The following is a 24,071-nucleotide window of genomic DNA, read 5'->3' as shown; positions in this document are numbered from 1 at the left end:
GTTTTTGCTCTGTTGGCGGGGGCACCACCCAGCTTCCAAATAAATCACACATGGAGGCTTGTTTTTAATTGTAAATGCCCAGCTTTAGCTTGGCTTGTTTCTAGCTTTTCTTAACTTAAATTATCCCTTCTACCTTTTGCCTCTGGGCTTTTTCCTTTTCTTCTGTAATCTTACTTTCACTCTTACTCCATGGCTGGCTGTGTAGCTGAGTGGCTGGCCCTTGATATCCTCCTCCTTCTCTGGCTACTTCTTTTTCTTCCCAGATTTATTCTGTCTGCCTGCCAGCCCTGCCTATCCTTTCTTCTGCCTTGATATTGACCATTCAGTTCTTTATTAGACCATCAGGTGTTTTAGATGGTCTAATGTGTAACACAGCTTCACAGAGTTAAACAAATGTAACATAAACAACAGTAATACACCTTAAAATAGTATTATATAACACTTCTTGTTACAGAGGGATTTTTTTAGTAGGGTGGAGTTGCCTACAAGGAACATTCATGATTTTTCACAAAAACAGTATAGTATGAACCACGTGATTTCCCTAAGTGTGGTTCCAGAGACTCTTCCAGAGGACATGGCGCATCTCCCTAAAGTTCCAGTCTATGCGCTGTTTCACATGTGAGGGCTGGAAGAACAGGGTAAAAAAATCACTTCTTGAGTCTCTGTGGCTTTCTGAATTGCAACCTTTTCTGCTTTAGCCTGTTCTGCAAGCTGGCTGCTCTCGTGAGACACAGGATCTCCCTCTTCGGTAAGTGAAGGGATGTGTTGCTGAAGGCAGCAAGCCTTCCTGTAATTATCTTGAGCTTCCATTTTGCCTTCATTTATGGCTCCCTTAGAAAACCTGCACCTTGGGACTGAGGTGTCACCTAAATTCTCCATAGAAAATTGGTATGAAGCATGATTAATGACCTCTCTACCCCTTTAACAGCTCACATTTTCCACACCAATGAATGTTTTAAGCTCTGCCCCTGACATCCATCATGAAGCAGAGGCTGTGTCAGACTAGAGATAAATGCCTGGTTCCTGAACACAGACCTGGCACTTTGTGTGTTGCTGGTTAATTATACTGGGGTATGTCTGATGCATATTAAGAAGGCTGCATTTAAAAGCCAGGCTGGGTTTGGAGAGTCACAGGTGATGTTTTTTATTCTAGGGAGTGATTCAACTACAATGGTGAGCTGCCTTCACATCTTAGCTCAGACACTTGACACAAGGTAAGTCTGATGCTTTCTCTCCAGTCCTTCCTTATGACTACCTCTCTGGCTCCCCAATAGGCAAAGAGGGCCTTAGAAGTCAACAGTCTGCTTCTCATGCCCACAGTACAGACCTATTGTCATGAACCACCTTAAATCTAAAACAACTGATCAGTTCTTACTTTCTCTTACTGAGTTTATTTGTCAGAAGGTAAAATGTATAACATAGCAACATTCAGTTTGTACCTAATTGTACATGCATGCATGCACGCATGCACAAGTAGAGATATCTGGTAGGTGGTGAAACCCTCATCATCCTGAGAAATGAACAATATCATTTTGAGTTCAACGTGGCCAGGAAAATGTAGGGATATCTGACTTCAAAAGGATAATACAGGAATCCAGGGAAAGAGTCCAGCAGATAAAAGCACTGATGCCCAGGGTTGACTTACTGTGACTCATATAGTAGAAGGAGAAAATTAACTACCAGAAATCATCCTCTGGCCTATACACCTACACACATACATATGCATAAATAAATAAATATAATAATCAAAATACATCAGCTAGCTGGTGAAGTAATATATGTCTATATTCTTAGCATGTATAAGACAGTCAAAAGGATGCCAAGTTTAAAACTAGCCTTGGATTTATAGTAAAACCCTATTTGTGAGAAAGAGGAGGGTTTATATGAGCAAGAATTGTTGAAACCAAGGCTGGATAAAGCACAGGGACAAATAACCAAACGAATGGAAACACATGAACTATGAACCAAAGGCTGAGGGTCCCCCAACTGGATCAGGCCCTCTGAATAGGTGAGACAGTTGATTGACTTGATCTGTTTGGGAGGCATCTAGGCAGTGGTACCAGGTCCTGGGCTCATTGCATGAGTTAGCTGTTTGAAACCTGGGACTTATGCAGGGACGCTTGGCTCAGTCTGGGAGGAGGGGACTGGACCTGCCTGGACTGAGTCTATCAGGTCGATCCCAGTCCTTGGGGGAGACCTTGATCTGGAGGAGGTGGGAATAGGGAGTGGGTTGGGGAGAAGGGGAGGGGGGCAGGAAGGGAGAGAACAAGGGAATCTGTGGCTATTATGTAGAACTGAATAGTATTGTAAAATAAAAAAATAAAAGAAATAGAAGAAAAAACCCTGTTTGATAAAAATAAAAGATATAGAAAAGATGGCTGAACAGGAAAGGAAATTTTATTTTTTTAGAAAATACATAATTCTGGTAATATTAACATACATGATATTTTCAAAGAAAGAAATAGTAAAAAGACCCAATAGGAGTTCTTTTGAACACGCTTATTAAGAAAAGTCCTTATGCTGGATGTAGTGGCATATGCCTCTAATCTCAGTATTCAAGAAGTAAAAGGCTATATAGTGAGACTTTGTCTCAAAAAAAAAAAAAACTAAATAATAAGGTCATTATCAGAATCAGGAAGAGGACATGCCCTTCAAGATCCAATGCAAAAGAGAACCACCTTCTAAAGAGAGTGACGCAAAGATGGCAATCTGTGACAAATTGAAGGCCATGAAAAATAATAAGGGCTACAGAGGCTCAATGGGTAGAAGCGCTTGCCCTCCAAGAATGAAGGCAGGAGTTCAATACCCCAGGACCCACATAAATGTCTAGGGGTTGTAGTGACTCATCAGCACTCATGAAGATACAGGATACTCAGAGCAAGCTGGCTAGCTAGACTAACCAAATTACTGAGCTCTGGGTTCAAATAAGAGACCTTGCTTCAATATGTAAGATGGAAAGTGATCAAGAAAGATACCCAACATCAACCACCACACCACACAGCATACCCATGCAAAAGGGTGCAGGTCATTACAGGAGGTCTCTAGTCTTCAAGTTGTAGGCAAGGGTGTTTATAAGAAATTAGAGTGGCCAGGGTCTGTACCAAAAGATGGCAGAGGCTGGGTACAAGTCAGTGTTGTTCTTGGTAACATTTGCCAGTCACCCATTGCAGAAGCAATGTTCAGAAAATTGGCAACTGATAAAAATGTTTCAGATAATTGGAGGATAGACAGTGCAGCTTCATCCACCTATGAAGTGGGGAACCTCCCTGGCTTTCACGGACAGGGCTGTATGAGAAAACATGGCATCCCCATGAATCACATTGCATGGCAGATTACAAGAGAAGACTTTGCAACATTCGATTATATGTATGGATAAAAGAAATCTGAGAGATTTGAATAGAAAAAGTAATCAAGTTAAAACTGCAGAGATAAAATTGAGCCACTTGGGAGCTATGATCCACAGAAATATCTCATTATTAAAGATCCCTATTATGGCAATGACTCTGACTTCGAACTGGGAGACCAGCAATGCCTCAGGTGCTGCAAGGCCTTCTTGGAGAAGACTCACTAGACGGTCCTGCCCACCACCATTGAGCAACTCACCAGAGTCATGCCCAAGGGTGGTGGCAGTCCTTAGCCCCATGTCCCACATAACTTTTCAGCTGACTTACTGTATATCTCTAAAATAACTGCAGGTGAAAATTAGATATATGTTCAGAAGGATAAAAATATTGGAGTAAGACAGTTTGAGGTGTGGCTAAGCCTTCTTAGACTAATTGAACCTCTCTCACTTTGCCCTAATTATAAAATAGTGAAATAAAAAAATATGAAACAAAATAGAACCCAATAAGTAAGAATGGCCTACAAGGTCAAGGTCAGCCTCTAAGCCCACCCAGTCTGATAGTCTGGTCTAACTAGAGTGTGTGCATGACAGGCATCCAGTGGTGCCATTTGCTCACCTTATACCTCACCTCTCTATCCTAAACTTTTGTGACAATAATTCCATCCATATTAACACTGGAAGAGTTTAAACTCAGACACAGTGAGGACATTAAAATATTTGAAAGAGAGGAGAAGTTGGATATGATAATGCAGGCCCACAATTCCAGCAGGCTATCCTGGGCTACACAGTGTAGATGGGAGCAACAGATGGGTAAAATGAGCATTTTTATTCTTACTTGGTTTTTGTCTAGTGTTTTTGAGCTTTGTTCCTGTTTGAGCCACTTTGCCTCTTTTAAAAAAGGTGTGCTTTAATAGTGGTATATTTGTAGTGTTCCTTATCATTTTAAAAAGTTACAGGCAAGTATAAGTAATTTTAGTGCATTTTCAGAAAAGTGACCTCAAATTCATATGACTATATGTCAGAAAAGAATGTGAGTTGAAGACAACTGAAATAGAAATCTGGTATAAGCCTGCTGTCTTATTGACAAATGAAAAAAATATATATCTGAAAAAAAGAAAAAGAAATTAGAGCAAACTTAGCTGATAGCCTTTACTGTCCTGGTATGTTTGATAATTACCAAGAAAACTTTGAAGATAAAGAGCATCTTCCCTTGAAGCAATTCTGTCATCATTTTCTGAAGAAGATGTTGAAATGTGGAAGATTATACTTATGCTTATAGGTTTTATTCCAATTCTACATTTTATGAAATAGTTCTGAGGGAAGAAATTAGCTGCTCTTAGCTTCTTAAGTTCTCAGGGTGTGTGTCACTGTCCTTTGCCCCAACGACCTGATAAAGCTGGCCTTATAAAGGACTGGCTCTCCCTTTTCTCTCTTCTCCTCCAATCTAGGACTGCTCTGCAGACTAAAAGGAATGCAGCCTTCAAGCAACTTCTCTCCTCTCTTCCCCATTCTCCTCCTCCTACATACTACACATAAAGGATCTTGATCCCAAGTGAATTGTGGAAAAGGCTCACTCCTGTCCTTTCATTAGACAGTAACAGAAGACTAGGCAGTGCAGCATTTAGCTCACAGAGGAACTAAGACCGGTTTCATCCATCTCTATGTGTCCTGAGGAGTTCAGCGATGAGCCCCACAAGCTAAGCCCATCATTCAGTCACTAACCAGAGAACCATGTAGTACAGGTTTCTTTTCCAGGTGGAAACAGACATCTCCAGTACACCTGACACATTCTCGTCTGGTGACCAGAGTACCCACTGTCTGCCCAGTTTGCCCACAAGTCACCACCATGTAAGGGGAGGTTGATTCCACGATCCAGTTGTGCCCCTGCCTTTGACTTTTGTGTCCTTACAGGACCGTCATGAAGTCAGGCTCAGAGCTGGTGAAAGCTGGGTTGCGCTCATTCTTTGAAAATGCAGCAGAAGACTTAGAGAAGACTTCAGAAAACCTGAAACTGGGGAAGTTTACCCATTCCAGAACGCAGATCAAAGGTGTTTCTCAGAATATTAACTACACCACAGTGGCTCTGCTTCCCATCCTGACATCCATCTTTGAGCACATCGCTCAGCATCAGTTTGGGGTGGATCTACTCTGTGAGTCCTACTGCTGTTTGTCATCAATGTCTATGCACTGCCACAGACAGATGTGAGACCCACTCACTTATGTTGACCTTGAGGGCAGAGTAGAAAGGCAGATGTCCCATACTTTTCTTAGATTTAAAAAAAAAATGAAGTGATAGACTCTTGAAAAAGGAAAAAAAATCCCTTAATTTGAGTATAGAACATTCATCTTTTTTCAATTGCATTATGAACCAGTTTCCCACCTGCTTTTCTAGCTACCAGCTATTATGCTTCCATTTAATTTGAAAAGGTTATCTGAGCAATGAGCCTCAGATTCTGCTACCAGGGTTTCCAGACACTGTGCTCCATGTTAATTTACTCGTTGGTACCATGAGCAAAGGAAAGGCTAAAATCTCATCTTTTTTCAACTTGCAGTTGGTTTTATTTTGCTTTGTACTTAGCAGTGTGTCCAGCCCCACCCCACCCCCATCCCCACCATGTTTCTGTTATGTCATCAAGCTTCAGTATTGCTTAAACACTGCCATATGATTTAATTTAGTCAGTTGTCAAACTGTGTCTTCCATCAGTTAGTCCCACTAGGTCGGAGTTTTATGTCATAGAAACAAGGCAGTTCCTTGGTTAGAAAATAAAATGTTAAATTAGTTCTGGTTTTGTTGAAGTAGTCCTAGCCATAAAATGACGTCTAGATGTGTCTGGGGGTATGATGCCTGCTGATGACATTCTTTGTGTTCCTTTAGAACTCCCTTCCCTTAGAAAATAAGGGAAGATCATGACACTATTTGGCTAGTTTTTTTAAATACAGCAGAAAAATTTAAATAAGCAAATTTGAGAACTTGCTCTCTCTCTCCACCCTTCCCTCTCTTCCTTTCTTCCTTTCTCTCTCTCTCTCTCTCTCTCTCTCTCTCTCTCTCTCTCTCTCTCTCTCTGGCTCTCGCTCTTGCTCTCGCTCTCCCTTTCCTCTTTTCCTCTCTCCTTCCCTTTCTGAATAAGCATGGCAGTTGTATGGACCTTCTTAGGAAATGATCAAACATGACATGGAAGCTTCAAGTTTTATTCATCCTTTGATCCAAAGGAAGACAATATCACCCTTGGTAAATTTTGAATATAGTCTTCCTTTATTGGATATTATGGAGGTGCCATTGGCCAAATGATTCCTTTCTCCAAGGAGCTTTGTGATCTTGATCAGCAGCTCTGCAAATGACCTGGGGAGCTTTGGTGGAGCACATGTTCCTATCAGTGTTTCCCAGCAGCTAACAAAAGAGTGTCTGGTTTGATGAGTATTTCATGAGTTTACAGAGGCAGGGAGGAGGGGAAAGGAGAGAGGAGTCGTCTGCTCTTGACTGATGCCTGCCTTAATATTTTTCTTCATGGGCTTTTCCATGTATTGGAGATGGAGCTGGGGTTGATATTTGCTTATGACCTCTCTTCTTTGTTTCAGTGAGTGATGTGCAGATTTCATGCTACCACATTCTGTGCAGCCTCTATTCCCTTGGGACTGGGAAAAACATCTATGTTGAAAGGTAATTAATTTTTGCTTGCTTGTTTTTTCAGTTAAAACATGTGGCTCAGAAAAATATTGTTGGGGAGGGGACATTACCTTCTGCCTAAGCATGTGCTGAACAAGGACAACAATAAACATGCAAATGTGAACTTAGGATAGCCCAGGAATCCTGAGCCCTACCCAAAGAACTACAGGCAGCCAAGGAATGCCAAGAACAGGAGAAATAGCCTTTCCCTGGGAAGAGCACACCTATTGGTTATTCAGTACTAAACAGTCAACCCTAAAAACATGTATACAAGTAACATTATGCAGACTGAGAACTGAGAGTTTTTAATTTATGTTTGAGAACACACACACATGTGTAACAGCAATTATTAAAAAAGTCCATGAATTTGAAAGAGGGCAAGAAAGGGCATATGGGTTTAGAGGAAAGAAGAGAAGTAGGAAAATGATGAATGCACATATAAAATTCTTAAAGATTAATAAAATATTAAATAAAAATTTATTTTCCCCACCCCTTATACTAAAATAAAAAAACACTTAACATCTGTTTTTCAGTCCAGCCAAACATAAATATTCACTGATCAGAAGTGGTAGCTTTACAGCTGAGTTATGAAAATTTTGTAGCAATGTAAAGAATCATAATGAGGTTAATCAGATCAAAGGCTTCTGTGGAGAAAGCTACTGAATATATATGGCTACAGGAGCTATAAAATCCTGCAAAATTTTATGCTGGTAGCCAAAAAAAATGTTGAAAGCATGTCTACTTCATTATCACAGTTTCTGACTAGCTTCCAGAGTTCCTGTGGTTAGAGCTTGCTGAGACACTCGGGGACCTAAGGCAGTTGCTTTAGTGTTTAATGAGTCTCTGTGTGATACACCCTTGGACCTTTACCATTCTCAACTGTCAGATTAGCTACAGTTTTAAACAATGCACAGTTTGGCACCAGAAAAGCTACCTGATAATCTTGAGTCTGAGCAAGCTTATCTGTAGATATTTTAGGTTCTAATTTTGCCTCTGTAATCTGCCTGTGGCAATGGAAGCTTTAGCGACCCCTAGCTCTTCAAAGTCAGATACAGTGTGTTGCGTTGTTCTATTTATTTACCAGGGGTAAAATCAGAAGGATAAAACTTCTGGACTTAGCTTTATCCTTGAAGGACTGTTTCCCTTTTCACCTATCAAATAAGCAAGCCTGGAAGAATTTGATCTGTTCCAAGTAATTTATTCTGAACACTCCTTGGGATCTACTTATCATGAACCTATATATGAAGCTTGTATCAAACACCCTAAAATCTGACCCTCATTTCATAATGAAACACACATATATTAAAATAGTGTCATTCAAACAAAATGAGAATTTATCCCCTTAAAGAACTTAAGAGCTAAACTAGTGGATTGAAATCTGGCTTAGAGATAAATTGAAAACAAGTCTATTTCATCACAACCACAGTTTCCAAATGGCTTTCAGGGTTCACGAAGCTAATTGAAGAACTAATGATTAAATATGCTTTATGATTATGTCTTTACATTTACCTGGCTTTCCATAAAATATGGAGAAATAGTTTTGTCATATATATACATATACATGTGTGTATATATACGCATGTATTGATATATATTGAGGGTGTGTGTGTGTGTGTGTGTGTGTGTGTGTTTCAAGACAGGGTTTATCTGTGTAGTCCTCCTGGATGTCCTGGAACTCACTCTGTATGTAGTCCAGGCTGGCCTCAACTCAAGAGATCCAACTGCCTCTGCCTCCTGAGTGCTGGAATTAAATGTGTGTCACCACATCCTAGCTTATTGATTCCCTAGAACTGGAATTACAGATTCTTGTGAGCCACCATGTGGTGGTTGGAATCAAACCCAGGTTCTCTGGAAGAACAGCCAGTACTCTTAACCACTGAACCATCTCTGCAGCCCTGAGATGAAAATTTTAAACATGTATTTTTAACCAATAGAATCAATACAATGATTTTCCCAATTAACACAGAATTTCACTTAGGGGAGATATCTCAATTAAAGAGAGGGGGACGGGAGAGGGAGAGAGAGAGGGCACATGGACACCAAGGAACCTTATATAATTTTTTTTGTACAAATTTCTACATTTTTCTTTTGAAAAAAAAAAAGCAAACAAAAGGTCAACTCTAAAATGTCAGACCAGAAAGATTTGTTCCTCTATGGCTTTTTGTACTTTATTCATGTTCATTGCAGAGTTACTGCTCAACTACAGGACTGGGAATGTGTGTGTGTTTTTTATTCTACATCTGCATAAGACTAGCTAGCCAGGAATAGACTAAAGAGATTCAACAACTGAAAAACTAGAGACTTAGAATCCCAGAAGCGTGCTGCTGGCACAGCTAAAGGGTATTGTCTGTCTGTTTTCTTAGTTTTAATTGTGAAAGGCATGCTAATTTACAAAACAGAACCCAATAGTACAGAACGTTGTCAAGTTCAAGTCTGCCGTTTCCTTTACCCTGTGCAACATCCCATTCAGGTCCTGGCTAAGCCGAGAGAGGAGCGGGTGAAACTCTGCACACTGAAGTCAGGGAACTTTCTGAGAGAGTTAATACATGTTCATCCTCTGGGAATTTAGGGCTGCAGCTATAAGACAAGTTCCTGTTCATCCTCCCACGCCATTGTACCCCTGCAGTTTCTCCAGTCTGGGTACGGATGACAGGGATGGCAGGCATATACCGTCCTCAGCCCCAGCTCTTACTCTGCAAGATGGAAGCTCCCCGTGTACATATTGTCCACCAGGTCTTCCATGGCCTTCACATACCCTAAATGCTCACTATTTCAAGCAACTTCTAACTCCTGTATTTACTTCCAAAGACCTCCTCACACTCTTCTAATTCTAGAAAGTATGGATTTGGGGTTTTTTTATTACTGTGGTTGATTTTTAAATTCATTTATTTATTTCACAGATGTGAGTGTTGTCTGAATATATGTCTGTGTACCACATACATGCCTGGTACCACAGGAGGTCAGAAGAAGATGTCAGATGCTCTCAAATGATGCTCTCAAATTGAAGTTACAAATGATTATCAGCAGCCATGTGCATGCTGAGAATCAAATCCAGGTCTCCTCAAAGAGCAGTCAGTGTCATCTCTAAGGACCCATCTGGAGAGTGTGTTTTTAATCTCTGTACCCTCACTTGATTTGGTAGTTACTTTATGGTTTGGGTTATGATACATATTATAATTTCAGCTCAGATCCAGACTCCTTTTCAATTTCCTAAATTTTGAGTTTTATGGAGAAACATGTAATAAAACCAGCATTTCTCTACTACCTTTGTATAAACTGATGTCATGAATGCTCCATGCTATGGTTAAAGGGAAGGTTTTTCTTGTAGATATGAGAGAGAACAACCAGATGCATCTAGCAGAGTCCAGAGAAGACAGAAAAAGTAGCAGAGTAATCATGGCCAGCAGACTGGACCTGGCCATGAGAGAAACAGGAACAAAACACAGAAATAGGGAGCAAAACACAAAAAGAGAGAGCCTATTGGGGCTATTTCATTCAAACCACAGTATTATTAATATACTGTGATTTCTTTGTCTGTGTCCCTGACAATAGGCATTTGAGAGACTTGCTGTCACTGCATCGTGTAAATATAGTTAAGATATTGACAAAGAAATCCTCATAGTTGGGAAATTGGGAAGTAATATACTGAAATACATATTGAAACCTTTCCAATCAGCCACCCTTGACTTACCTATCATGTGAAAAATACTCTACTTGGCAGTAAAGGTTAAAAAAAAACAAGTAGCTTCCAATGATAAACTACAAGTCCTCTCTCTCTCTCTCTTTCTCTCTCTCTCTCTCTCTCTCTCTCCTCTCTCTCTTCTCTCTCTCTCTCACACACACACACACACACACACACACACACACACACACACACACAAACTCTTTCTCTTTCTTTCACTTTTGGTTGCTATGGAGATAACTATGCAGCCCATACCCTGCCTGGAAGCTTTGCCCACACCTACAAGCTTTGCCCACACCTACATTGCCCCCTGGGGACACTAATGACTGGAGAAGTCTATGCCTAGCTCCATCACTCCGTGGGTCTGGAGGCCCCAGGTCATTCTCTCTGACATTTCACAACCAGAAGTATTAATTGTCAGACTTCTGGGTTTTATTGTGTTAGCAGCAGCTGGGCCAGGAGAGCTCTTATTTATCTCTCTTGGATGAACAGCTAATTAGCATCCGCATGTGCTCCTGACTAGAGAATGCCCTGTTGAGAAGTTGGTGTGACTCAGATTGTTCAGTAATTAATATCAGAGAGGACAGGGCCATGTCCCCATCACTGCAGCCCTATACAACTGGGATTTTTCAACTCTTTTCTCCCCCTAAGACTTACCTTTATAGCTGCCTAACTTTCCAAATACACACGATCATGAGCTCATAACTTCAATTTCAGTAAAACCACAGAGCAAGTGGAGAAGCCACGAGTTTGGCACCACTTCCCAGTATAACTAAAATTTGCCCTCAGACTTGGGATTGTGTCTGATCATTTCATACCCAAGTGTCTCCCAGATTCTCTTCCACCTATGTTTCCCCTGTGACATCCCTTTCCCCATCATTCTTCCTTATTCTCTTCTTTGAAAGCAATACAGAAGAGACATCCTGTAACTTCTTATTGACTACTCTGCTGGTACACACTGTGAAATGACCCTTCGTGGACTCTTTCTCATTTTACCTCCTTGTCCTCTGAGGGTACTGGCCATTTCAGATCTGAAGTGATGGTCTCCTCAGGCTGGACTGTCCTCTTGAACTTGGCGAAAAGGGCAAATAAGAAAGATGGGGTGCTGAGAACAATTGAGGAAAATGGGCCTGACTAGAGGATGCTCAGAAAAGGGGCCTTAATCTCGGTGGCTTGCACAGCTCTCCCTCTTCCCACTGACACATCTCCAGAGGAGACACAGGCAGCATTGGTACACAGGCACGGGGTCTCGGTTTGGCCCGAGGGTACTGCTCTGTCTGTGAAGCCTACCTGAATTAGGGGAGAGGGCCAGAAGGATTCTGACAGCCAAACCTTTCTCTGGAGGACAAAGATGTGCATCAGCTAGGAGGTGATGGTCTGACTGAGGACCTGACCTTCAGGAAGGATTTGAAAATTATCTTCTTACATACTTCATAGCAAATAAGAGGTCCATTTCATAGAAGCCAAGCCTGAGACGATAAAGGGGAAAAATTTACTTCTATTAGTTATTCTTCAGAGTAGTTTAAAACATCCCTTTTAAAATCAGTTTAGTAACTGAGTGAAGCCTGAATGGGTTTTTTTCCAGCGAATCCAAAGCTTTATGCCCACTCAGCCACCCTCTGCCTTTCTCCTCCTCTAGTCAGCACATTAGTCTTGCATCTCAAGCAGGGCCATTCTGTACTTCCTCAGGCTGCCCTGCAGACTCCAAGTCTACTCCAATGGCCTTATCCAGTCATTTTATTCAGAAACAGTTTGGATTACATTTTTAAAGTTCAACTCAAATGCATCTCTTACTCTAACAAAGCTGCAGGTTGAAGCTATTCTTTATGATTAGTTTGGAAAGATCCGGCTTTTTGAATTGCATTGTATCAGGGTTCTGTATAGAATACATGTTCTATCTTTGGTCTATATTAGTGAGAAAGGACTTTCACCATCTAGCAGACAAAGGTTAAGGCCAACATGGCTTACTCTTCTGTAAAAAAAAAAAAAAAAAAAAAAAAAAAAAAAAAAAAAAAAAAAAAAAAGCAAGCTACCACCTCTATAAATCCTTGTTACCTACTTTCAGAGAATCTATGCTTTTGACATTCCAGCTTCTTGGTGCTGTTGAAATTGTTGGTTCTTGTCACAGTGGTGAAGGGTGACGAGCACACAGTCTTGGGGACAGGTTGGGAACTGGAAGGAATCCTACAACTGACAATCTGTTCCACAGATTTACGGCATTGACTCTTGGTTCCAAGTTCCTTCTCCAGCAAGCTGTTATTTCCATGATGGTCCTATAATAGCCCCCACAGTATATCATATCATCTTACCACAAACTAGGTTCAAAGCAATGAATTCACCATTAATATCTGCATAAAGATTGGGAGAGAAAGTACATGCATGCTTTACAGTGCCTCAGGATGCCCAGTACATTAAAACATAAGGAAGTAGTATGAGACATCCTGAGATGGGGACCTAACTGGTGTGTGGGGCCGGCATACAGATGGCATCACTTCTAAATGGACTTCTTTGTTTCCAGGCAACGTCCTGCTCTTGGAGAATGTCTGGCTTCCCTGGCAGCTGCCATCCCAGTGGCATTCCTGGAGCCTAGCCTTAACCGCTATAATCCCCTCTCAGTCTTCAACACCAAGACTCCCAGGGAGCGGTCTAGTAAGTATCTTCTCACAGAGATCATCAACCCAGGGGAAGAGCCAGGAAGGTGGCAGGGATGGAACAGCAGTCCTGCAGTCTGGTGTTTTACGTGGTGTACTCTTAGCTACTTTTCTTGTACCAGATAAAACACCACAAGGAAAGAAATTTTATTCTGGCTTGTGGTTTAAGGCAGAGAAGGCATGCAGGAAAAAGTATGAGGCAGCTTATCACATTCTATCCACAGTGAGAAAGAGGAGAGATGAAAGTTGATTCTCCAGTCACTTTCTCGTTGGTTTGTTTGTTTGTTTGTTTGTTTGTTGTCAAGACAGGGTTTCACTATGTAACCCTGGCTATCCTGGAACCCACTCTGTAGACCAGGCTGGCCTCACACTCACAGAGATCCACCTGTCTCTGCCTCCCGAGTGCTGGGATTAAAGGTGTGTACCACCACACACTTTCTCCATTTTATTCACTCTGAGACCCCAGCGCATGGAATGATGCTGCCCACATTCAGGGTATGTCTTTCCTCCTTGGCAAAACTTCTCTGGTAATGCCTTCACAAGCATACTTACAGGTGATTCTAAATCCCATCAAGTTGACAAAGTTAATCCTCACAATGTAAAAGTAGGTCAGCGGGTCAGAGTTAGGGACCAGATTATGTCTCTATCTTGTTGGAGAAATGAGCTTGAATGAGACTTTTTTGATAGCTCTTTCATACAATGAGGAGACAGTCTAGTTGGATTCTAATTTCCTGCCATCTCAAGACCTTGTGGTCTCTTATCTGCCCCAGGTCTCCATTTCTGATCTGTGCCTGGGATATGACTGCCTTAGAGTAGGTTTTATTCAGAGGGGCATCACAACAGGGCATATGCACACTAATAACCTAAGTATGTTCTTCAAGAGGAGGCTATGCTTCAAATACTGAACACATATTCTCTACCATCATGGAAAATAAGACATTGAATAGCACCAGAAGGAACTGTAGTTATACAAGGAAAAGGCTTTGTTAACAGGAGCATTGACATGCACTAAATTCTATAATAGAGATTGATAAACTATGTGCATAGGACAATTCTGGCCCATAGCCTATTTTGATAAAGATTTATTGGAAAACATCCAATAGTCATTAAAGTCCAAATCAAGTTGTAATCCTCCTTCTGGAGAGTGAAAAGAAAGGTCTTCCTATGGGTTCAGTGTGATATTAGTTAAACCTTGTTATGGGGAGCCCACTAGAGATGACCACTCAGACACAGTTTATAGCCCATTGAAAGTCTTTATTCCAGCTAGGACTACAATCAGTAATCAGACCCAAGTGTATTGCCAAGTGTTTAAGGTAAGGGATTTAAAAGGCAAAAACCACATCCTGATATCTTGCTGGCAGCTGCACAGAGAAATTTTGTGCAAGCAAACAGTTTAACAGAAGCTAAGATAAGTGATTAGCTGGAGAGGAAGGTCTGCACAGAAGATAAGTTAGCTGTAGCATCTTGATCTCAGGTTCCTACAATAGAGTTGGGAAATTTTCCACAGCATTCTCCACCAAGAAGATCAAATTCTAGTTAAACCTAAAATGGCCTCAACAAGAATACAAAATGGAGGAAACTCCATACTGTCTTGCCTTGTCACAAGATGACAGACTAAAATAGAAAATCTTCCATATCTATCTTTAATAAATCTTGGGTTCCAATAGATGAAATCTGAAGCCCAAACTGCATAATTATAGACCTAGTTGATGTTAAGAGAAAGAAAGATACATAGTAAACCATTTTAAATTAGAATCCATCCCATCTTGAGCCAAGATTTTCTTAAATGATGGATATATACTACAAATGAATGGCTACACTTCATATCAATTCCATTTGTTTCAAGTATTATTTCTCAAACTGTCATGGGGTCCTACACATACCTTGTCACCACTGTCCTTCTAACCTAGAGTGCAGAGTGCCAAACCACAGAAGCTTTATCCCCTCTTGCTAATTATGTCACATACTAAGAACATCCTGCCTCTAGAAAGGGTCCCCAGAACAATTTAGGTAGAATTATTAGAACTAGAATAACAGTGGAGACTGGAGGTTAGTGTAGGCTTTGATATATGCCACAGGTATTCACCAGCAGAGAACCAGATGTCCCATTCACCAGAGGCAAGGGGAGATAAGGGAAGTGGCTCTTTCTGGCAGACAGAAACCCATTTAACAGGTTCTGAGAAATGCTGCATGTAAACATGTGCAGCCTGAGTTAAGCCCAGACTGTCATTTAGGGACATCATTGCCTTTTAGGGGGACTGAAAGTTCCCTTGCACCTAATTCCTTTCTCCACCAGTAACACACTGTGAGACTTGGCACCCTAGTCTCCTGCCTTTCACCATTGGTTTAAATAAGCATAAAGTGAATGCTGAGTGTGTATGTGGCTTTTTAAAAAATCATATGTGCATCAATATGTATTTTGGGATACACAGAATTAGCTGGAGAATGACTGATAGCTTAGTGGACCGTAAGATAGCAGACTTCACTCATTACAAAATGGGTGGCCTAAGGCGCAAAGGAGAGGAAGGGATATTTAAGTTGACAAATGATGGTGTGTTTTTTAAATGAATGAACTGATTTATAGTATCAAGCCTTGCATCAATTGGACATCTCTATTAATTGATGATTGGTGTTGTGCCAGTAGAGTTAATTATATTAAAAGCCTCAGCACTCTAAGAACCTGTAGCATTTTCTTATCCAGAATTAAGATATACCTAAGAAAAGGTTAATACTGTTTTGTGGCACTTTTTCAAAATGGCAGAAATCCTTAGTCACATGGATGTAGCCTATTAATCAGAGTATTAGGTTGATGGAAACATCCGGTCACTAGTCACCTTGCTTACCTTCCACATCCTGATGGAATAATCAGCCACCACAGAGAAAAGAGGTCCAATTCCATTGTAAGTCATCAAGGAGCTCTTTGGGTAAAGGGCTTCTAGGAGAACATGATAGTACTCTAGGATCATTGTGTCAAAGATCACCAAGCCCCACCACTGTCACTGGTGTTTCTAACTCAGCAAACCTAGAGTAGGGCTTGAGGTCCTGCATCTCTGATGTGTTAGTTGAGAGGAACCCACCATGAGAACCATTATCTATGAACTACAAGGGCAGTGTGTTCTAGTGACTTTACCAGCACTCTTGTATCCGCTGCTAGCAGAACTCATTTGAGGCTGACTTCAGTTAGCTACTTCATCAGAGTTCACTGAGCTTATTGTGTGGCATTTGGAGCACAAAACACCTTCTGAATCATAAATGTTGGTTCCATTCAAAGACCAATTATTGTACATATAAATAATTTCTAAAGGTCATTATCATGACTCCAATGCACCAACTATTAATCCCAAAGATGGGAGGAGAAAGACCACCAACCCAAATCATCATAGCCAAATTAATTAAAGAAAGCAACTAATTAAAGGGAGATTTTTTTAAAATTATGTACACAGGCTGTCTCCCCCTAAGGCAGGTTTGAGAGGTCAGCCTTGGATATGAGGAAAATAAGGCTTTTATAGCTCAAGGGTAGGGAGGTTCCAAATGGAGGATTTGGTGAGCAAAATAGGTGAGGTTATCAGAGCAGAATATAAGCATAACAAGTTAGTCCTCACAACCTCCCGAAATAAAGACATGGTTGCAAGGTGGACATAACAAGGTAGCCGTAACAACATGAAGTTGTAGCAAGATAGTCATAGGTGGTCATCTAACCTTTCGAAACAAAGGTAAGGTTGCAAGGTGGTTATAAACAACTTTTTGAAAAAAGACGTGGTTGCCATTCCTGGAACAGGCAGTACCAGGACCATTTATAGTTAAGGTTACAGGTAAGGCATAGTCCAATCCTTGAAAAACAGATTTAATCATAAACAGGAATAAACCTAGTTTGTCTTTACTATAAGATGACTTTTAAGCCTAAGATAGAGGTAGGCTATTTCTTTACAACCTCAAGCAATTCCTTGTTCTTCTTAGGTAGGAGAAAGAAGTGTCTGTGGTGATGTAGTATCTGTGTGACTTTTAAACACAACACATGAGCTTTCTCATTTATAATTCTAACAGCAAGTAAGTGTGTCAATTGCCTCTGTATTGGTTGGCATTGTTCTGTATATGGAGCTCCTGGTGGGAAGTTTGACTGCTCAGAACTAGACTATTTACTTGGAAGGTGAATATGTAAAATTACCTTATGAGGACCTCCCAGGATTTCCAGGTTGTTGTCCATGTTTTCTGCTGCAAAGTGCAAGAAAGGTGCATCCTTCACCAACACCCAGCACTGCAGTAGAGCATAGGGGCATTACACTCTTTAATCCATTTTGAATTGACTTTTTTACAGGATTAGAGAGTTGGTATTGGTTACTTCTCATGACCAAAAACAACATATGGATTAAGAGTTTATTTTGGCTTACGGCTGCAGAGGGCTGAAGCCATAATGGCAGGGGAAGCATGGCCTGCCAGCAGGGGCAGGAAGCTGATGATCAAATTTTATTTGCATAAAGGAAGTAGAGAGAACAAGTAGGAAGTAGAGTGAGGCTATAAACCCTCAAATCCCACCTTCAGTGACATGTTTCCTCCAGCAAGGCTCTACCTCCTAAAGGTTCCATAACCTCCCCAAAGAGCACCACCAATGAGGGACCCAGTGTTCAAATTCATAAGCCTATGGGGGATATATTTCATTGAAACCACCACAGACACCAATTTAGTTTCATGTGGAAAACTAGTTTTCCCAGCATCATTTGTTAAAAGGACTGCCTTTTCTCCATGTGTTTTTTGACAGCTTTGTAAAAATGTAGGTGGCTGTAACTGCATGAGTTTATTCCTGGGTCCTCTATTCTATCCCAGAGGTCTATCGGCCTGTTCTGTCAAGAACCTCAAGACACGATCTTCCATCTATCTTGCAGGGGAACAAGATAAATAATTCGTTTTTGTTGTTGTTTCTACTTTTTTTTTTTTAATAATCTCCTAATCCTCTTTGTATAATGTTGAATTCTAATTTCATTTCATGTTGGCTGTCCTTATCCAGTGAAGTGACCTCAGTCATTCGAAATGGAGAAAAGGGGGTTAGCTCACAAGTCCCTATAAATATGCTTTCTTAAACAACAAAATGAATGACTGACAGGAAGTCAATTAAGTCTCCTAAGCTTATTGATCATTTCTGTTGTAAAGGCAGAAAATCAATCCATGATTTTTTTTTTCCTCAGTGTATTTTCAACTAGATGCCAAATGTTAGAGTCCCTAGTCCAGCTGCAGGAGTGTTTGATGGAATGTTTTCCTTCCCCTTTTATGGCAGTGCAGAAATGATCTGGGTGAGTGAACTATCATCCAGCACCTGAATGTTGAGGAGTTATTTTACCCCTGACGCCACCTCTATTGCAGTGGACACACCAAGGTCTGATAGGCAGGCCAAGAGAATAGCCAAGAATCCGTTTGTCACAAAGTTGTCTTAAGTGCTCTTCCTCAGAAGTGTCTCCATGGTGCTTGTTTAACTCTATGTTTCTAACTTCAGTGTGACCTTTAGGGAAAGGCCCCTGGAAACTACAAGTCTGTGCACACACAACTTGAGTCCTGAAGCTGCTTTTATCCAAATTCATTCCTTTAAGGCTCTGCAGTGGAAATTCATATCTAAAGACCAAAAGAAGGCTTTGCTCCATCACTGTGCCTTTGAATCACTGTGTCTTTCTTCTTCCTGTACTCTCTTGGTCAGTTCTGGGGATGCCAGACAAGGTGGAAGAAATGTGTCCTGACATCCCCCAGCTGGAAGGCCTGATGAAGGAAATCAATAGCTTGGCCGAGTCAGGTGCCCGGTATACGGAGATGCCCCATGTCATTGAAGTGATCTTGCCTATGCTCTGCAACTACCTGTCTTACTGGTGGGAGCGGGGACCTGAGAACCTGCCCCCAGCACAGGGCCCTGCTGCACCAAGGTCACCTCTGAACACCTCAGCCTCATCCTGGGCAACATCTTGAAAATCATCAACAACAACCTGGGCATTGATGAGGCCTCCTGGATGAAGCGCATCGCAGGTACCAATGCCCTTTCTCTTGTTCTTTGACCCTGCGGTTAAGGCAGCCAGATTGGCTTTTTAACTCTTGGTAGTTGTGTGATGATTTTGAGCAAGTGCTGTTCTGTTTTTTAATCTTCTACCTCCCATTTGCTTAGCACCGAACTGGGGATAGAAGTTCAGCACAGTTTGTAGAGTACTTGCCAGCATATGTGAAGCTCTGGGTCCATTCCCCAGCAGTGCCCAAACCAGGTATGCTGGTACAGCCCTGTAATATGAACACTTGGGAGGTAGATGTAGGATGATCAGAAGTTCAAGGCCAGCCTTGGCTACATAGGAATGCAAGGCCAGCCTGGGCCAAGTGAGACCCTGTCTCAAACAAAAACAGCACAGTAAACTGAATGGACATACTTTCCTCAAGCCTTTACTCCAACCCTACTTCCCTACTAATCCAGGCTCCTCAAATCTCCAAGGAGCCCTTTAGACCAGCTGTACTCACTGTGATGATCATTGCCTTACTTGTTGGGGTGCTTAAGAAACCCATTGGCTCTTCTGTTACTAATTATCTATAGTTGGTTGGGAAGTAACCCTTTGCATTTGATACTTATGTAAAACCCGCTCCCATCCGGGCTGCACTAATCTCCTCAATGTCGCTCCGAGTTTGTATTTCACTTTCTGCTTTCTAAGACGGGCTTGAATGAAGCTAATAATAGCCGCACTTCGTTTTGTTGAATTTTTTTCCTCTCTTTGTATCCCTCTTTAACTCCTGGCATGCAGTAGGCTCTTAATGAATGTTATTAGCCAATTTTCTGTTCCTCAAGCAACCACAAGAGGAGAAGTTCTGGAAAACGAGTGTAATTCCCCCAGTCAAGGAACCATGACTATTTAGCATCCTGTGTGTCAAACTGGAGTCTGGGGAGCTCAACACTGTGGAAAATCATTCTTTTTGATACAACTTCAGATTAGATCATGAAGTACGCTTGTCACAGCTTCCCCTATACAACCTCTTGGACCGTGAATTGCCAAAGCTAGGCTACAGGGAGCACAACACTGCATAGTGACTTTTCATAGCAAATGAATAGACACACATAGAATACTAGAAGAACAAATGGGAAAAACCCCTGCCTCCTTTCTGTCTCAGAAATGAGCTGAGTTTAAAATTACAACTATTTTGATTGCTGGATAACACAGACCAGAGTAGACAGCCCCTTATTACCAATTACCCTAAAAAGGTTGTTAATCATAAGGTAATTTGATGCGTTCTCATCTATAAACCTGAGTTTAGAGAAGGCTGCTCCCAAGAGTACCTGTCACTACTCTGAAGGGCACTGATGAAAACAGAATTTAAAGCTGTCTTTCCTGCAGCAAATCCAGATCTCATTCAGTGAGGCCACTTAATTCCTGGTGACTAATACAAGTTTTAAGTAGTAACCTCAAGCTCAATTAGTTTCAGCAGCAGTTCTATGCCTAGGAGAGTGCGGAGAAGTCAGGACTCCTCGGCTAATACATGTCATCCAGAAGCTACCTTTGCCTTATCAGAGTGAAGCTATCTCTTTCTCTTTTATTAGAAAAGCAAAACATAAGGAAAAGTGCAAAGAAAAAGAAAAGCTCCTGGAATGTAGCTGTTCTTAATTGAATTTCTCTAAGTTAAAGAAATATCATAATGGACATTCGCATGTCCGTTGTCAATGGTTCAGGATGCATTCATTTCATTTTACTTTTTTCCTGCAATTACCCCAATTCTTATATTCAGACTATTCAGCTCAGCTGGCTTAAGTCATAACAATACAATCAGATTCTAGTCAATGGTTTTAAGAAATAGGGTAGAACGTGTGTGTTTCCATCATTCTAACAAAAGGCCAACATTGCAGGCCCTCTAATTTCTTATCCGGCTTCTCTACTTCTAGCAATGCCCCAGTCTTTCCCAGCCCATGTTTACCTCCCTCCACCGAAGCCCAAAGAAGATGCCAGTGCTGAGGGCTTAGAACTTGACTGGGCTAGCATGCTTTGGGCAGATTTTTTTAATGAAATAATTGGAAAGCATATATATATATATAAATTTTTAACACATAATAATTGTACATATTTGTGGAGTACAGTGTGACTTTCAGCGCACATATTCTATGTGTAATGACAGATCAGGGTAACTGATATGTCTGTCACCTCAACAGAAAGCACACACCCAGTGCTTGCTCCCAGGTCAGCATAGTACCAATTGCTATGAACAAAAGGCTTCCTTCAGGGTCATCGAATCTAGCTGGTAGAACAAGACCAACATGGACAGACTGTCAGATGATGCGAGATAGTCTGTTAGGGAGAGGAGAGCTATGGCATAGGCCATGCATACATGAGGAATTCATGTAGGATGGGGCTCCTGTGGCCTGGAGGAGCTGATAGTGTTGGGACCTTCTCCTGCAGTGGGTCCTAGATGCTCAACCTCCACTGTGGACTTTCATGAGAGGGAAGTATCAAGGGAGGATTAAAGGAGGGAGCTAGACACAGGTACCATCCTGGTTGACAGATTCCTCAGTGTCACCTTTCCTTGCTGTGAATGGTCACAACACATGGAGTAAGAGTAAGGTGCTTTGTTTGCAAATGCAGTGTATGCGCAGCCGATCATCAGCAAAGCCAGGCCTGACCTGCTGCGAAGCCACTTCATCCCCACCCTGGAGAAGCTAAAGAAGAAGGCAGTCAAGACGGTGCAGGAGGAGGAGCAGCTGAAGACGGATGGCAAAGGGGACACCCAGGAGGCTGAGCTCCTCATCCTAGATGAGTTTGCAGTCCTCTGCAGGGACCTCTATGCCTTCTACCCCATGCTGATCCGCTATGTGGACAACAACAGGTATGAAGGAGATCTCTGGAAGCTGCCTGCTGCTCTCTGAGGCTGGTTTGGGCAATCAAATAGCATGGAAAGATAATCATGTTACCAGGGAGATGAGGGATCCACAGCTACCACTCCCAGTCTCCCCACTAGTAGAGCCTAGGTAGAATAATTCTGTATGGATTGAGACACACATCCTCATGGGCCACTAGGAGGCAGGAGGAGCTAGTTGAACAGGATTGCATTGACTCATTTCGGACCTCCTTCTGTTCCCTTATATACTCATTCAGTGGATGTCCTTGACTGTGCCAGGCACTCTTCAAGGCCTTGAGGGAGAGGACATATTCTTTAGTATAGGAGCATTCATTCTGGGAGTAAAGAGGCATAGACAATTAGAAAGAAAAAAAAAAAACAGAGTAAAACCATATTGAGAGAAGTAAAAAGAATTAGGAGAGGCAGGGAGAATGGAGTGGCAGTTCCTTTACTGTGATGTTCCTAGGAAAGCAGCATTTGAGCAAAGCCCTCAGGAAGTACCAGGCTAGGAACCATAAAGGTCCAGGACAAGAGGATTGTGGGAAGAGGGACGATGGGCGAAAGTCCTCAGGAAACAGTGTGTTCAGGATGTTCAATAGTTGAAATGCTCCAATGTCACAATTAAGAAAATTAATTCTAAAAAAAAAAAAAGAAGAAGAAAGTTAATTCTTAAAATACCAGAAATTTTCTGTATAAGTCATCCTTTATCCAAACCCAATATATTCATTTGGCATATGAAATTTAATTGTGATATAATCAATGGTTAAAATAGTAATTTGAGATATATGAAGGCCTGTGGTCCTATATGTCTATAAAGAATGCAGAGCATTTGTAGAATAAGCACAGATGTCTTTAGGGAAACTTAGAAGGTAGTATCGAAGCCCCTTATGGCATTAGTTCCTTTCTCCAGGCTAAGACCAGATAACTGATGGGAAGCAACTTAAGGAAGGAGTTAGTTTGGCTCACGGTTTGAGGAGACACAGACTGTCATGGAGGGAAGGTGAGGCAGTAAGACCTTACTTTATATCTGGGTGAATAGAAGCTGAGAAAGGACAATGTCATGGTTCCATTGGTTTTCCCTTTTTTCTCCTTATTTATTCAGTCTGGGACCCCAGTCCAGGAAATGGTGTCACCTACCTCTAGGGTAGGTCTTCTCCTCTCATACAATCCTCTCTAGAAATGCCTTCATAGACACAAATCTGGGCCTCACTAATACCGTAGGCATTTCTTTTTTAAATGCTTTTTTAATCTTTATTTTTATTTTATTTTATTTTGGGGTTCCTTTAATACAGGGTTTCTCTGTTTAGCCTTGCCTGTCCTGGAACTCACTCTGTAGACTCATAGATCTACCTGTCTCTACCTCCAGAGTGCTGGGATTAAAGGCATGTGCCACCACCACCTGGCTTTAGCCTTTATTTTTTATTTTATGTGAATAGGTGTTCTGCCTACATATGTGTCTGTACACCATGTGATTGTTTTATACCCTAGGACTGGAGTTACTGATTGTTGTGAGCTGTCATGTGGGTACTGGAAATTGACTCAGGTCTTCTGGGGGAGTAGTCAGTGCTCTTAACCCTTGAGCCATCTCTCCAGCTCCCCACTAGGTATTTCTTAACTCAATCAAGTTAATAATTAAAATTAACCATTACAAACCCATCCCTTGTCAACTTGACACACAATGTGTACTTACACTGTAATATTTGGCCTTTGCTTTCTTTCTCCCTACAATTAAATGTATATTGTTTTCCCATGCTGGTTCAACAGGGTACCCAACAATGTACACTAATTCTGACTCTACCTAGAGTTAATGTAGTCCTGTAAGAATGCCCCCAACTTCAAACACCAGCCATATATGGGGTACCTATGGGTTAGGGATGTATGTAGTTCAGTAGTAGA

At 41.4% G+C, this 24,071-nt stretch overlaps 1 protein-coding gene and 1 pseudogene across 1 annotated transcript in view; both read left to right on the top strand.

The window, feature by feature from the left end:
- Positions 1–24,071, top strand: part of Ryr3 (ryanodine receptor 3) — a gene marked incomplete at its 5' end in the record, with an annotated part of 626,824 nt that overhangs the window by 527,480 nt on the left and 75,273 nt on the right. Inside the window, 8 exon segments of the mRNA XM_037205092.1 lie at positions 699–748; positions 1,154–1,214; positions 5,255–5,493; positions 6,920–7,001; positions 13,208–13,338; positions 19,024–19,218; positions 19,221–19,343; positions 21,923–22,163. Of these exon segments, the coding sequence (XP_037060987.1) occupies positions 699–748; positions 1,154–1,214; positions 5,255–5,493; positions 6,920–7,001; positions 13,208–13,338; positions 19,024–19,218; positions 19,221–19,343; positions 21,923–22,163 (1,122 nt within the window).
- Positions 2,392–4,946, top strand: LOC114683081 (annotated as a pseudogene).

The sequence above is a fragment of the Peromyscus leucopus genome, chromosome 4 (genome assembly GCF_004664715.2).
Source record: "Peromyscus leucopus breed LL Stock chromosome 4, UCI_PerLeu_2.1, whole genome shotgun sequence".
Taxonomy (NCBI): domain Eukaryota; kingdom Metazoa; phylum Chordata; class Mammalia; order Rodentia; family Cricetidae; genus Peromyscus; species Peromyscus leucopus.
Note: the sequence above shows the minus strand (reverse complement) of the source record. Positions and strands in the feature narration are given on the sequence as shown.